This window comes from Panthera pardus, unplaced genomic scaffold (genome assembly GCF_024362965.1).
Source record: "Panthera pardus isolate Hobbes unplaced genomic scaffold, ASM2436296v1 HiC_scaffold_13, whole genome shotgun sequence".
In the NCBI taxonomy this organism is placed as follows: domain Eukaryota; kingdom Metazoa; phylum Chordata; class Mammalia; order Carnivora; family Felidae; genus Panthera; species Panthera pardus.
This window is the reverse complement of record NW_026526688.1, coordinates 149,666,892-149,681,971: the sequence shown is the minus strand read 5'-3', so window position 1 is coordinate 149,681,971 and position 15,080 is coordinate 149,666,892. Positions and strand designations below refer to the sequence as shown.

Below are 15,080 nucleotides of genomic sequence, written 5' to 3'. Positions count from 1 at the left end.
CTGTTTTATTTCTGCCTTCTTTAGATGGAAACGTCACAGGTTTAGATTTATGTCAAATTTCGTCCCTGAGCTAGTTTATATTTAATGTAAAAGATCAAGGTGAACTTGTTTTGTGGGCTAATAATCCAACACAGTGCTAAAACAGAACATGTCAAACACATTGTGAGGGCCAAATGTAACTGTAGTACCTCAGCAGATGGCCTGGTTTTCACAACATTTTTCCTAAGTAGAGAAGGACACTTGAAGCTTAATTCTGAATTTAAAATCCATTCATGCCGTTATCCACATGACTTTAATAAGGAGATTTTCTAAAAACTATTAAGTGTTATTGTTCTGTCCAAGAGATACAAGATGAAAATGAAAAATACTAAAAAAGAACTCAATCCAGTTCAAATCTGTTGTTTTAATAAATTAATTCTTTTCTCAAAAGCATTGGTTTTCTTTTTCAATCACACACTGCTGTACATGAAACACTAGACAAATATGTTCATTTAAAGCCATCCTGCACAAAATGTCAAATTAATACCTTAACAGAATTAATTTGATCTAATATAAATTAGTCTGCATTCAAATTTATCAATCAATCCCAATGGTCAGACTATCCATGCTTAGGTTGGGTAAAAATCATTAATTTTTAAAATTATTGCCTTGCTTTTATAATTGTTTAAATACTCTACTTTCCATTATTGCACATTATTCATAGCATAGATAGATATTGGAGAGAATACTGTATAAATGCTGTAACCACATTTATCTGTGTTTATATATAATATGAATAGTTGCTTAAATTCCTTTATATATATGTTATCTGATCATTTCCAATTGGGGCCACTTCGAAACAATCTCTGTGTTGCTGCTTTACCTTTCATGATGAGTGCTTGATGATGTTATTTACCAATACTGATATGACTTACACTGGAATTTATTAAATCACTAGGTTGATTCAACTTATGTCAACTAGTTTGCTTTTGTGGCAGCTAAAGCAGGAATGTTAAGCATATAGGTGAGTCTTTTGACTTAGATGGTCCATTCTTGTTGGTTCATAGATTTGTTTTTTGTGTCTTATATTCATTTATTTAATAAGTAGTTACTAAATGCCTGCTATATATGCTCTTAGCCTTTGCAGGTGATAAAACATGCACGTGGCATCATCTGGGCCCTGAAGGAGCTTATTTGCTGCTACAGAAGAATAAGTAAGAGTGTTGGATATGTCTTAGGTGCCTCTTCAGATTCCCTCTGCACTGACTGCCTCCAGGATCTAGAGGGACTTAGAACAGTTGTGTATCTCGGCTCCCTCTTGGCTGTCACTACATGGCAGAATTACTCGCTTTCTCTCACTACTTCTAGCCTTGAATGAAATAGTATAGTGCAGGGCATGGAATCTGGCTTCCTAAGTGACTTTCTGAAGGGACTGGAAATATTTTCCAGTGGAGTAGTTTGGTTCTGAAATGGACCCTTTCTAAATAATTAGTGGGAGGAATAGATGAGTCATAAATTATGAGAAGTACACCTTTTGGAAAAACATATCCCATGTATTTTAAAACACAAAAAAGAGCATAAATATAGACTTGACTCTTATTATTTGTGGTAGCTCTATAAAGTTGCCACCAGCACTGAATTGGCAAATACTGAACACTTGCTCCTAACAAAAGTGTAGGGTTAGGTTCCTGTGAGCTAAAGCACCATTTGCATTAAATAGGTTCCTTTGCCAACATCCTTGTAAAACAAGCCAGTCTCAGCATTGAAAACTTGCTCTTTCGCACAACCCTTTTCCTGTATAACACTTAGATGATATTTAGGAAATTGTTTTCAAGATTCCTGATATGTAGAAACTGTCAAAACTGCAAATTTAACATTTTTCACACCATATAGCCTTTCAAATTGTGCAAGTCAGTTACCATAAGTTTTTTTTGGCTTTCACTGTCACAACAATGCTGTTTACTATATTTTTAATGCTTTTTTAAAACATTTTATTTATTTTGACAGAGAGAGAGAGAGAGAGAGAGAGCACAAGTGGAGCAGGTGCAGAGAGGGAGAGAGAATTCCAAGCAGGCTCTGCATTGTCAGTGCAGAGCTCAACACGGGGCTTGAATGATGAATCAATGATGATTCATGATTCATGATTTTCTATAAATAAAAATCAATAAATAAAACCAAAAAGTTAAAGAAAAACAATAATTCCCACTAGAACTTCCAAATAAATTAAACTGTATTATAAACATAAAATGTTTATAACATTAAAAAGAATAGTGTTTTAACCTAGAACTTCACAATAGATTGAAGTACTATTTGAGTCTTGAGCTGTTAAGGAGTTTAAGGGAAATGGTGAAATTATGTTTATATAGATAAAGAAAGGTATTTTTTTTTACATCCAAGATTTATGACCATAAAGTTTGTACCTGCTATATAAGTTATACTAGGTTCATTATAAGATTTTATTTTCCTGAAGAACTCAAAAGGCTTTGCATATACATCATGTCAGTTAATCTGAGCAGGGCTATATGCCTGAAACCAAACAAAACAAGGTAATCATTTTTACAAACCAGAAAAGCTATTATATGTGGGCCAGAAACAAAAAGAAGAAAGGAAAAATGTTAATGGTAAAATCTGATTATACTGAAGCATATTTTGCCCTTTCTGTCTCATTTTAGGGAAATAAAAAAACTGGAGCATGAATGCTTTATTATTAATTTCTCCCTTTCCTTTCCTGTCTCTTTCCCTTTCCCACATTCATCTTGGCTGCAACTTCTTCCACAATGTATCTGTTCATCAAAGTAAGAAAGAGAACAAAGAAAAACAACAAAGGATAGAAGAAAGGAAGGAAAAGGGAATTTAGGAGACAGGCAAAAGAGCGATTGTGGGATGGGGAGGACATTCTTGGCGGCTAGAGCAGTCATGCTCAAATAGAACGTTAGAAGCTTCTCTGTGCCTGAAAAGGGGTATGTGAGTGTGACCAAAGATGAGGCAGCCATCAGATCAGGAAACCTATATTACAGTAGTTTCCCTTATCTACAGGGGATACATTATAAGACCCCCAAGGACCACCTGAAACTGTGGATAGTACCAAAACCTTTATATTACTCTGTTGTACCTATAAACACATACTTATGATACAGTTTAATTTATAAATTAGGCACAGTAAGAAATTAACAATAACTAATAAAATAAGGCAACTATAATAATATGCTGTAATAAAAGTTAAGTGAAGGTGGTCTCTCTTCAAATACCTTATTGTTCTGTACTCAGCCTTTGTCTTCTAGTGATGATGTGAGATGATAAAATGCTTATGTTATGAGATGAAATGAGTGAATGATTTAGGCGTTGTGGTGTAGGGTTAGGCTACTATTGACCTTCTGACAATATGTTATCTGTGTCTAGACTGCACTCGATCTGGGGTAACTGGAACCATGGAAAGTCAAATTGCAGATAAGACAGCATTACTGTGCATGCTAAGGACTTTGGGCTTTCCCTATAAATAGTGCCTTGAACAATGGAGTGGTATGATGTAGATATGGCCAGATTCATACTTTTTAGAAAGGTCATTGTGTAACATACAGATAGTGCTTTGAAAGCATTTGGGAATTATTGGCAGATCAAAATTTGAGGCAGTTCATCTATTTAGAAAGTCTTTGCTACCAACACAACATGGAAAGTAGGGTGGTAGCATAAAATGGAGAGAGATAAATTTCAAGTTTTATATATACAGAAAGTACAGTTATTAGGACTTTGTTGGTTAGTTCTTATTTTTGAGAAAGTGGATGGAATAAAGAATTGGTCTTTAATTACCAACTTAGAAAAATGAGTTGAATGGGCTGTCTATTAGACTAGGAATAGTGGACAGAGAGAAGTTTTAGATGTATGGAATTTGAGATGCCTATATATTAGCCCAAAGGAAATTTTTAGTAGGCACTTGGCTATACAGGTGGGAAGCTCAAGAGATACATCCTAGCTGGAGATATAAATTAGCAGAATATATATTTATGGTGCTTGTGGATGAAGCCATGGGAATGGATGAGATTACCTAGAGAGAATGTGAACAATGAGAAGTGCCAGGAGAGAACTCTGTGAACACAATCATTTAAAGAGCACACAGGGTTTGGGAACATTGTAAAATAATGAGGAGACCAGAAGAGAGTGATGCAATAGAAGTAATAGGAGGAAAGAACTCCAGGAGAGAGGGAGTGATCCATACATTAAGTATCTCAGTGATAGGACAAGACCCAAAGAGAATTAGTGGGATGAGATAATTAGGAAGTCATTGATGACTTGCCTATAGTAGCTTTGGTGCTTTGGTAAGAATGGTCATTAGAAGAGCACGTGAAATTTGAGGAAGTAGACATAAAGAAAAAAGGATTAAAAAAAAAACAGGTATGTAAGACTTGAGGATGTTTAGAGATTTAGAGATGGAACCAGTGAGGATGTTTAGAGATTTAGAGATGGAACCAGTAGAAGGGAGAACAGGTCAAGGGACTAGGGCAGATGTAGCAGAAAGACAGGGAGCAGATCCCTTAGGGGAGCTGATTATGTAGTAAGTCACTAAAGAGTTAGGCTTGATAGGGAAGGAAGTGGATCTATGAATGGGGTGGAGTTAGGATAGACTCAAATAAAAGAGGGGGCTCAAGAAAAGAGGATCTCGATGGAAAGAAAATAAATTATAATGGAGTAAGGGAGTCTTAAACTAGGAGGAGGTAGGTAGAAATTTGATTTTAAGATTCCAGATGTGAAGTTGTTCTGATTAACTAGAAAGTACAGGGTGTGGCCATGAAAGTGGATAGGTGGAGTGGAGAGTCAATGGAGTTTGATGCCATGTTAATTAGGTCCTTTTGGTTGCAAGAAAAGGAGACTCTCTTAAATAATAGAGGCCTCTTTCATAATACACAAGGCCTAGAAAGCCAACAGGAAACCCAGGAAGTTCCAAGGATGAGCAAATCTGTTTCATGACCTCAGTTGGTCCTCAAGCAAGATATCTTTGTTTTTCTTTGTATTATCTTCTCCATCATCTTCCTGTACCTAACTGCTAAGCTCTTTCTGAATTGCAAGTCCAAATTCTGAGGTGACAGAGAAGTGGTAGTTTGGAAGTGACCCAGAGGAACAAGAAATAGATTTTTAACACCTCTTTACAACTGAAAGAATAGAAGAAAGCAGGTCTTTTAAAGGAGAAGTATGTAGATGAAAAGTATTTGGGAGAAAATTTTGGTAGAAAAGATAGAGGCAGCACACTATCAGAGAAAAGGAATATAATTTTTTCCCTCTGTTTTTCAAAACATAGCTTACTTCATTTAACCAAGAATGATAATGTCTGTGGCAATTATGATGGGAATAAAAGGCGAGAATTTTCACTCAATTTTAAATTGGAAGGATTTGAGGAAGGAATGCGTATTATTAATTATGAGGAATTGTTTCCACAAAATTGTTATGGAAATGAGGAACAAATTCTAAAAGCTATTCAATTTTTTCTAAGCCATGTTAAATGATCTGTAGCATTTAAAATGGAAGATTCACTTCCATTTTCTAAGGATGGATCTTATTTAAAGAATCATGTCACAAGACATTATTATAGTTCTCATTTCAGTCTAGCTGTGTCAGAGGTAAGTGGTAGGAAATTAGTGTTGAAAATCTATGTAAGATATTGGAGATCAGATTAACAAAAAATATAACAAATAATCAATATTATGAAATGAATGAAAAAGCAGAAACATAATGATCATGTTTATTTGTCAAAATTGATATAGTCACTAAATGTTAAAAGTAGTAATCTTTTATTTTTGTTTTAATTATTATTAGTAATATGTAACTAAATATAACTAAAATAAGAATGATCATTTTTATTTCAATAATTCAGTTAATTGAACATTTATTGAACATTATGTCCTAGGCACTGTACTTGTAGTTACCAAAGAAAGGCTAGCCAAAGCTCATTATATCTGGTATTTCCAAAGATAATTACATTATGTTGAGATATTTTTATTTATATAAACTTCATGTGGGCTGCTGGATATTGAAAATAGCATAGTTTTAATTTTTTTAAATTCTTTTGCTGGTAATCTTCTGTTGATCCCATAACATTTCCATTTCATAAAGTAATTCACTTCTAAAATACAAACATCTTAATCCCATCATTTTCAGAATTGGATGTTTGAAAGCAACATCTCCAATAATCATTTTGAGAATTAAAAAAAATTTATTTTATTTTATTTTTTTATATATTTAGAGAGAAAGCAAACAGGGGAGGGGTAGAGAGAGGGGGAGAGAGAGAATCCCAAGCAGTCTCCATGCTATCAGTACAGAGCCAAGAGTCAGAAGCTTAACCTACAGAGCCATGTGGGTGCCCCTCCTTTAAAGAATTTATGATGCAGGGGCGCCTGGGTGGCTCAGTTGGTTAAGCGTCCTACTTCCGCTAAGGTCATTATCTCACGGTTTGTGAGTTCGAGCCCCACGTCAGGCTCTGTGCTGACAGCTCAGAGCCTGGAGCCTGCTTCAGATTCTGTGTCTCCCTCTCTCTCTGCCCCTCTCCTGCTCGTGCTGTCTCTCTGTCTCTCAAAAAAAATAATGTAAAAAAATTTTTAAAAATAATTTATGATGCAAATGTGTAATAACAAATTAAATTAAAAATACAAGTGTATGTGGTTATTGGTATTATACATTAAAAGTTTTTTTTTAATGTTTAGTTATTTATTTTGAGAAAGAAAGAGAGAATGAGCAGGGGAGGGGCAGAAAGAGAGGGAGATAGAGAGAATCCCACGCAGGCACTGTGTTGTCAGCAGAGCCCGATGTGGGGCTGAACTCATGAGCAGCGAGATCATGACCTGAGCCGAAATCAAGACTCCGATGCTTAACCAATGGAGCCAACCAGGCACCCCTGGTATTATCCATTTTTACTCAAATTCCATTTCAGTAAGACTGGGTTCCCATAAAATTAATTGGCATCCTACTAATTCCTATATGACATATTAACTATTATTTGATTCAAATTCCTTCCCTTTTAAAAGTGTTTCTATAAAGTTTCTGATGTTTCTAAGAGTGGTTTATTTACTTTTATAATTCCTTGATGCTCCTTTCATTAGTCATTTATAAAAAGTTATCAGTATTGCTTGCTTTAAATTTTATGTGCCCCATACAGTTTAGTATGCTAAGGTTTAGTATTTTTCTTAGCAGAATTAAATACATTTCCAATCTTTAATTCCATTTTATATCAGAGTGAGGTATAACAACATGGCAGAAGTACCTTTGAGTGCCACTAAAGTTAGTTTAGAAACAATTAGTATAATTTGACAAATATTAAATACATAGTGTTTTTTTTCTGGGAGAACAGTAAAGAAATGCGTTTAAAACTTATTTTACTTCCTATGCTTCTAGAGAGAGCCTAGTAAATTTCTCTGTATTTATAAGACTGAACTATTGCCTAATTCCTACTTAACAAAACGATGGGAATAATATATCACAAATATTTATAGAATATTCCATCAGAATAAGAATATACTGATTTAAATAATTCTCATCTTACCTTAGAAGCAAATATATGCTAGGGATACATATGCTCAGTTCTTGTTGAAGACTATTTTAAAAAAGAATTTTGCAGTCATCATTTGTGGTCCTCAGTCTAGTCTCCCTAGTTTCCATTCAGTATATTCCCATTTTCCCACTCACCTAGTCATTATATCTTAAAGTCAATTTTTACCCTTCTTTTCCATTTTCTAGTCATTCACCACTATTTTATTTTATTTTATTTTATTTTATTTTATTTTATTTTATCTTATTTTATTTTATTTTTTAGAGAGAGAGAGACTGCATATGTGAATGGGGGAGAGGGGCAGAGGGAGAGAGAGAGAGAGCGAGAGAGAGAGAGAGAGAGAAAGAGGGAGAGAGAGAATCTTAAGCAGGCTCCACACTCAGTGCAGAGCCTGATGCGGGGCTCGACCCCATGACCCTGAGATCATGACCTGAGATGAAATCAAGAGCGCATCACTCAACCAACTGAGCCAATCAGGCACCTCAATCATCTTGCTTTTTAAAACTAAGAAACTAGAATATACGTAGCATGACATTGCTTTATACAAAATCTGTAGTTAAGACAATAAACACATGAAAATATAGAAAATATAGAATGAGATGATATAATTTGAAATAACATTGTATTGATTCAGAAAATAGCACATTTTGCGCTGGGTAACAGATAACCATTAGTTTTTTGTCTGCCCGAATTTTTTTCTTTCTTGGATGTCCCCCGACCCTGCTTACAGGGGCTGTCAACCAAGTCCCCTCTTACCTCCACCTATGCTCATTATAGGCATCCTCAGGATTTTTTTAAAACTTGAAGCCAGAGGGCAGGAGGGCTCTATTTTTGTGGCACCGTTAGCACTAAAGGAAACCTAATCCTAGAGCCAGTGAGTAGGTCTTTACTAACTCAGTGGGCAGCATCTGGCTATGAATGAAGACAGATGAAAGAAAAGTTAAGATGTGGCTAGAGATCAAAACACTGTTGAGTCCTTGGATCTAGCTTCAGCTCTGCCACATGTAGATCTCTAGATTTTTAGTTAGATGAGTTGAAAATTTCTTCTTTTCACTTAAGGTAGTGTTGAGTTTCTCTCACTTGTGACCAACGAATCCTGACCAATATCCATATACTTTTTGGACATACTTAATTTCTAAAAAATTGAAAAGTAGAAATACTAATTTTTGTAAATGTATAACTTGAGATAGTCAAAATATTTTCTTAAATGTTTATTTATTTTGAAAGAGAGAGAGAGAGTGTGTGTGTGTGTGTGTGTGTGATCAGGGGAGGGGCAGAGAGAGAGGGAGAGGGAATCCCAAGCAGGCTCCACACTGTCAGTGCAGAGCCCAACTTGGGGTATGATCTCACAAACTGTGAGATCACGACCTGAGCCAATATCAAGAGTCGGATGCTTAAGGGACTAAGCCACACACGTGCCCAGAGAGATGTCACAATATTTTTTAAATTTATCAAATAATAAAGCTACTGTATGAATTAATCTATAAAATTTATGACAAATATTACATTTTAGAATACTATACTAGGTAGATCCTTAGTTATAACCATATCACATAACAGGGCATAGTTGTTTACAGTGTAGACTCTGGAATCCAATTGTCTGATTTTGAATCCCAGCTCAGCCAATTATAAACTCTCTGAGGTTCACTTCTATTTCAGTCTCCTTATCTGTAAAATTAAGATTACAAGGGAATCACCCTTACAAGGTTGTTGTGAGGGTTCAGTGTAATAATACATGTAAAGTGTGCCTGGCACGTAAGTTGGCTATAAATGTTAGCTACTATTATTAATGCAATTATTTTTTGGGCCCGTAAACAAAATTTATATCATAATGAAAGCTGTTAGTGGTAGCTGTAGGGATGTCAGTGATGACAAAAGAGAAAGGTAAACTGCTTCAGAGATACTGGTGGACTGCAGTCTGGAAAAGCATCACCATGAGATTATATTCATGATAAAAGCCAACTGACCTGTTTATGTGGCAAGTTAACATGAGCTCTAACAGTGCATTCATAGACATCTGTACCCTCAGCTAGAACGTTTCTGTATGGGCAAAAGGAAAGTGAAGCGAAAGCAAAATTTCCATATTATTTATTCTGGCTGATAATTTATATTGAGGAATTTTAAGAGATTAGAGGTATGTAATACAGTGTTACCTGTTCAAGCTTACCGAGTGAAACATAGCCCATGTGTCTGAGGATAATTTTGCTATTATGTGTGTACATGTGAGAAACATCTTCTGGCCTCACTTACATATGAAAGAGAAATAGGGACAGATCAAAAAGCATTGGGATCTATTCAATGCACCCCATGGCATTATCATGCTGTTTTGTGTCAGTCCAGGTGAGGAAGCCATAAATAGAGAAGAGATTAGCATTGGCACAAAGACTAGAAAGAAAACAGGTAGACAGATTTTCTTTGGAAATTTTTATATTACTGCAATTCATTAGGCTACAACCTATCAATATATAATTTTTGTAGCAACGATGTGATTCAGCTGGGGATTATTTATATACTAAGAAGGGACTTTATTGCTAACATCTCTTCTATGATTTCCTAAGGGACCTAGATCTACAAATCAGCAGAAAAGACCTCCTTAGTAAACTGTAATCCATATTTACTCATGTAATTACCTTCAGTCTAGAGAGAGGTATAGGGGAGATAATATGTTCTGGTTCATTACTGTCACTAACCCTTTTTCAAAGTCTAGTATACAAAAAGTTTTCACAGTTCTAAAATTATATATCTTTATGTTTGCAATATTAAATGTGCATAAAGAGAGGTGATTCTAAGTTACGTGTAGCTTGGGAATTACAAATATTTCACAGGGGATCATTTTCAAGCTTCTTTTTTTTTTAATGTTTATTTCTTTTTGAGAGAGTGAGCACAACAGAGAAGATGCAGAGAGAGAGAGAGAGAGGGGTGGGGGACAGAGGATCTGAAGCGGGCTCTGCACTGACAGCAGAGAGCCCAATGTGGGGCTTGAATCTATGAACCGCGAGATCATGATCTGAGCCGAAGTAGGATGCTCAAGTAACTGACCACCCAGGTGTCCCTCAAGCTTTAATCTGTAAAGAACTTCTGCACTAGAGACCAGTTTTGGACAAGATCCAGTCTCGGTAGTATGTTACTCGAGTGTAGACACCAGGCTTGTTTGGAAGAGCACATTCATCTCCCCAGCTTACAATACCAGCAAGGAACCAAGTGCCTTTATAATCTGCACCAACCAGAGGTCCACCAGAGTCACCCTAGGGAGAAGAGGATACATACAATTACTATAGTTTAAAGATAAAAATACTGCTTATTTTTCTTTGTAATAAAGACAGGGAGACATAGAAAAAGGAAAATAAAACCCTAGATATTTCAATATTAAAATGATTTTAGTATAGAATATTTTTGTGCTTATAATCATTTATTTATTTTAAAAAATTTTTTAATTGTTATTTATTTTTGAGACAGAGACAGACAGAGCATGAACGGGGGAGGGTTAAAGAAAGGGAGACACAGAATCAGAAGCAGGCTCCAGGCTCTGAGCCATCAGCACAGAGCCCGGCGCGGGGCTCGAACTCACGGACTGTGAGATCATGACCTGAGCTCAAGTTGGACGCTTAACCAACTGAGCCACCCAGGCGCCCCTATAATCATTTATTTAAATGAAAGATGTCAATACATGTCTTTGGATACAACACTACAATAATGGAAAACATGTATGAAAAATTTCAACTTATTTATTACCCAAAAGAGACATTGAAAGTATTGTTGCTTATGAAATCATCAGTGTGCTGAAGAATTCTCTTATTATCTTTCTAAACTCCCCTATTTTCAGCCAGATGTTGAGAAAAAAAGTAAGGTTTATATTTACCCACCACAAGCATTGGATTATTACTCTTTCATTCTTATGTAAACATCTCTCCAATTTTCAGAATTGTATAATTTGGCTAAACTACTCTCTATACTCCTTATGGTTTTTATCTACTGATGTTTAGGCCATTCTTTCAGAATGATGGAACACTTCAGCATCTGGCTTTTCCTTTGCTCCAGACCTTCCCTTCATCCTGAATAATTTCTACAGCTATTGGATGAAACCAGTCCCTTGGTTACCTTGATTCTGATCATCTGCATACAAATGACCCTTGAACAATGCAGGGGTTTAGAGGTGTACAGTCAAAACTCTGAGCATGACCTTTGACTCCCCCAAAACTTAACTACTAAGAGCCTACTGTTGACCAGAAGTCTTACCAATAACATAAACAGTTGATTTATTTTGTATGTCATATGTATTATGTACATATACATTATATATGTATATGTATACATTATATGTATTATATACATATACATATACATCCATTTTTAAATTATGTAAAATATATATAACATAAATTTACTATTTTAACCATTTTAAATGTACACCTCAATGGCATTAACTACATTCATACTGTGCGATCATCAACACCATCCACCTCCACAACTTTTTTCATTTTGCAGAACTAAAACTTTATACCCATTAAACAATAACTCCCCATATCCTGCTTTTCCCAGCTTCTGAAACCACCATTTTACTTTCTGTCTCTATGAGTCTGACTACTCCAAGTACCTCATATGAATGGAGTCATACAGTATTTATCCTTTTGTGACTGGCTTATTTCACTTAACACAGTGTCTTCAAGTTTTGTCCATGCTGTAGCATGTGTCAGCATTTCCTTCCTTAGGCTGACTAATACTCTATTTTATGTATATACCACATTTTGTTTGTCCACTTTTCTATCAATGGGCATTTGGGTTGCTTCCATCTTTTGGCTATTGTGAATAATGCTGCTATGAATTAAATGTACAAATCTCTATTTGTGTCCTTGCTTTCAATTATTTTGAGTATATACCCAGAAATGGACTTGCTGGATCATATAGTAATCTATTTTTAATTTTTTGAGGAACCACCATGTTGTTTTCCATAGAGGCTGCACCATTTTACATTCCTACCAATAGTACAAAAGGCCTATTTTACAATTTTTAAAAATCAGGTTCCCAGACTCTGAACCTAATCTCTTGGTTTCAAATTCATAGAGTAAGTGGAGAATAATAGATAGCAATCTCTCCATTTCTTGTCCTTGTCTCTTTTGAGTTTCTAGCTCACCTGCATCAGCCCACATCTATATTTACTATCGTCTGATAAATGGAGGTATTTAGTTCTTTCTAAGGCTGATCTCCCCACCTGTTCTTTGGACCAAGGACATTGTTCTGTCAATAATCTTCTCTTTTCTTGTTTGCTTTTCCTAATAACGTCTTCATTTCCTCCACTGTCTTTCCCTACCGGGAATATACACTTTTTTTTTTTTTCAGTTTTGCCCGTCTGAAAAAATGACAGCCTTTCTGTATCTTAAGACCTCTTCGATTGCCCTAATTATCTTCCTTTCACAGCTAACTGGCTTGAAGTAGTAGTCTATATTGAAATTTCCATTTTTTTGTCTTATTTTCAACTTTCTTCTAAATGGTTTTTCTTTCCACCAATGAACCTTCTAAACTTTGCCAATAAACAATTGTTGAAGTTGATATACTCTTTCCAGCATTTATCTTACTATATGGCTTGTGTCACTTGTTGACTATTCCCTTTTGTTCTGATCCCTGGACTCCTGTGACCCTGTGATACCAATTTCTAATTTTTCCCCTTTAGTTTTCCTTATCTCTTACTGTTAGCTTCTTAGGAGCATTTATACCCGAGTTCTAAATCTTGGGTGCTTCTTATTTTATATTCTTTATCTGAGCAATTATATCTCTGCTTATGAACTTAACTGCTCCCCAGCTGACAATAACTTTCAGGTATATATGTACAGCCAGAACTCTTTCCTGAGCTCAAGGTTTTGATTTCTAATGGCACGTTGGACACATATGCCTAGTTATTCCACAAGCACCTCAAATTTAGCATGCCCCAAACTTTAAACCTCCACAAACCTGCTTTTCTTCTGTACATCTTCTCTCCCTTTGTTCAGGGATAAGTATGGAATTTAGCATGTATTCTTTCTTTTCCCTATTCCTACCCTGTTTTTTTTTCACACACAAACAACCAACTTTTCATACAAAGCCTTTGTGTAGCAGATTTTACAGAAAGTTCAGAGAAATTAAGAAATAGACGGGGTTGCATTGCTGACCCATAAGCAAATAGAAATGAATAATATTCATCCTGTTGTTTGTTGTTGTTGTTGATAATGATGTTTTAAGTAGGCCCCATGCCCAGTGTGGAGCCCAACGTGGGGCTCAAACTCATGATCCTGAAATCAAGACTTGAGCTGAGATCAAGAGTCAGACCCTTCCTCACTTCTAATCAGGCTCGCAGTCTTGTCCACCTGTCTTAGTGCCTCTTCATTCTTACTGTATCTTAGTTGAAGCCCTCTTTACCCTTCTCAGGTAAAATATTTTAAGAGATCATAATATCTCTAGCGTACTTGCTTCCAGTCCGTCTTCCATTCTGCATGTATCGGATTTAGCAATTAGACCATCTTGGCTAATCTGGACTGGTAGGGCAAAAGCCTGCAAGCAGTGGGTCAGAGAGTGAATAAGTTGAGAATATGGAACACTGATGGTAGACTATTCTTTAGAGATTTGACCAAGAACAGAAAAAGAAAGAGTACAGTGTACTAAAGGAGAGATCTGATAGTATTTGCAGAATATTGTTGGAGTGGAACAGTTTGGAAAATATGGAAGAAAGTTCAAATTAATGTAAAGCACAAATATCTGTATAGATAGAGAATGGATGAAGAATACAGGGAAAAGATTAGCTTTGAAGAGTAGAAGAAATTTTTTTTTGTGCTGAGCCTAGAATGTGAGGATAGGTACAAATATAAATTTATCATATAGAAAAGAAATTAAAGGCATTCTCATGATTTCTTTTTTTCTAGTTAGTATGAGGAAATGTCATATGTTAAGGAATACAAGAGCATATAGGGACACATTCAAACAATGCAATGAAATGTTGCTTATATAGGATATGCATATATATATATAAAGGATGCATTCAATAATTCTATAATGTGGTAAGGACTCAGCTGTGATTATATGACACCAGTTTACAAGGCTGCAAGGTTTCTCCTAGTTGTTCTCAGGAGTTCACATATAGGAGCCAGTAAAATAGTCATATTGCTCTGTGGTTGGAGATTATTAGCATGGGTGTGGGGAAGTAGAAGATGGTGAAGTCATTAGGGTGCTGGCAATGGAAAGGTTGAAATAATAAAACCTCTAGGCTGCATAAGTTTAGAAGACAGTCATATTCCTGAGGGTGATGGACTGAGAGAAAATTGAGAAAATCGAGATCTAAGCTTGTCATAACTTTGAAGAATAGGGTTAGTGTGAGAGTTGGAAAGATGGGAATCTGTAATGAGAGATGATAATTATGTATTACAAGTACTTGTTTGTATGTCTTCTAGCTCCTAGAGTACATGAATAATGCTTTATTAACGTTTAGCTCCCCTGCACCTAGCACAGAGTATGGGACATAGTAGTGCATAGAAATGAAGGAACAAAATAAGGGTTGTCCTGGATTTACCCCTGATTCTGCCCGCCTAGATAACCAGAGTAGTAC

General features: G+C 35.7%; 1 protein-coding gene across 1 annotated transcript in view; it reads right to left on the bottom strand.

The window, feature by feature from the left end:
* Window positions 1-10,439: 10,439 nt before the first annotated feature.
* The window catches only part of LOC109275093 (transmembrane protease serine 11C-like), a 52,035-nt gene continuing 47,394 nt past the window's right edge, over window positions 10,440-15,080 (bottom strand). Inside the window, exon 10 of the mRNA XM_019463144.2 lies at window positions 10,440-10,755. Within this exon, the coding sequence (XP_019318689.2) occupies window positions 10,594-10,755 (162 nt within the window). The 3' untranslated portion in view covers window positions 10,440-10,593. The remainder of the gene's footprint in view (window positions 10,756-15,080) is intronic.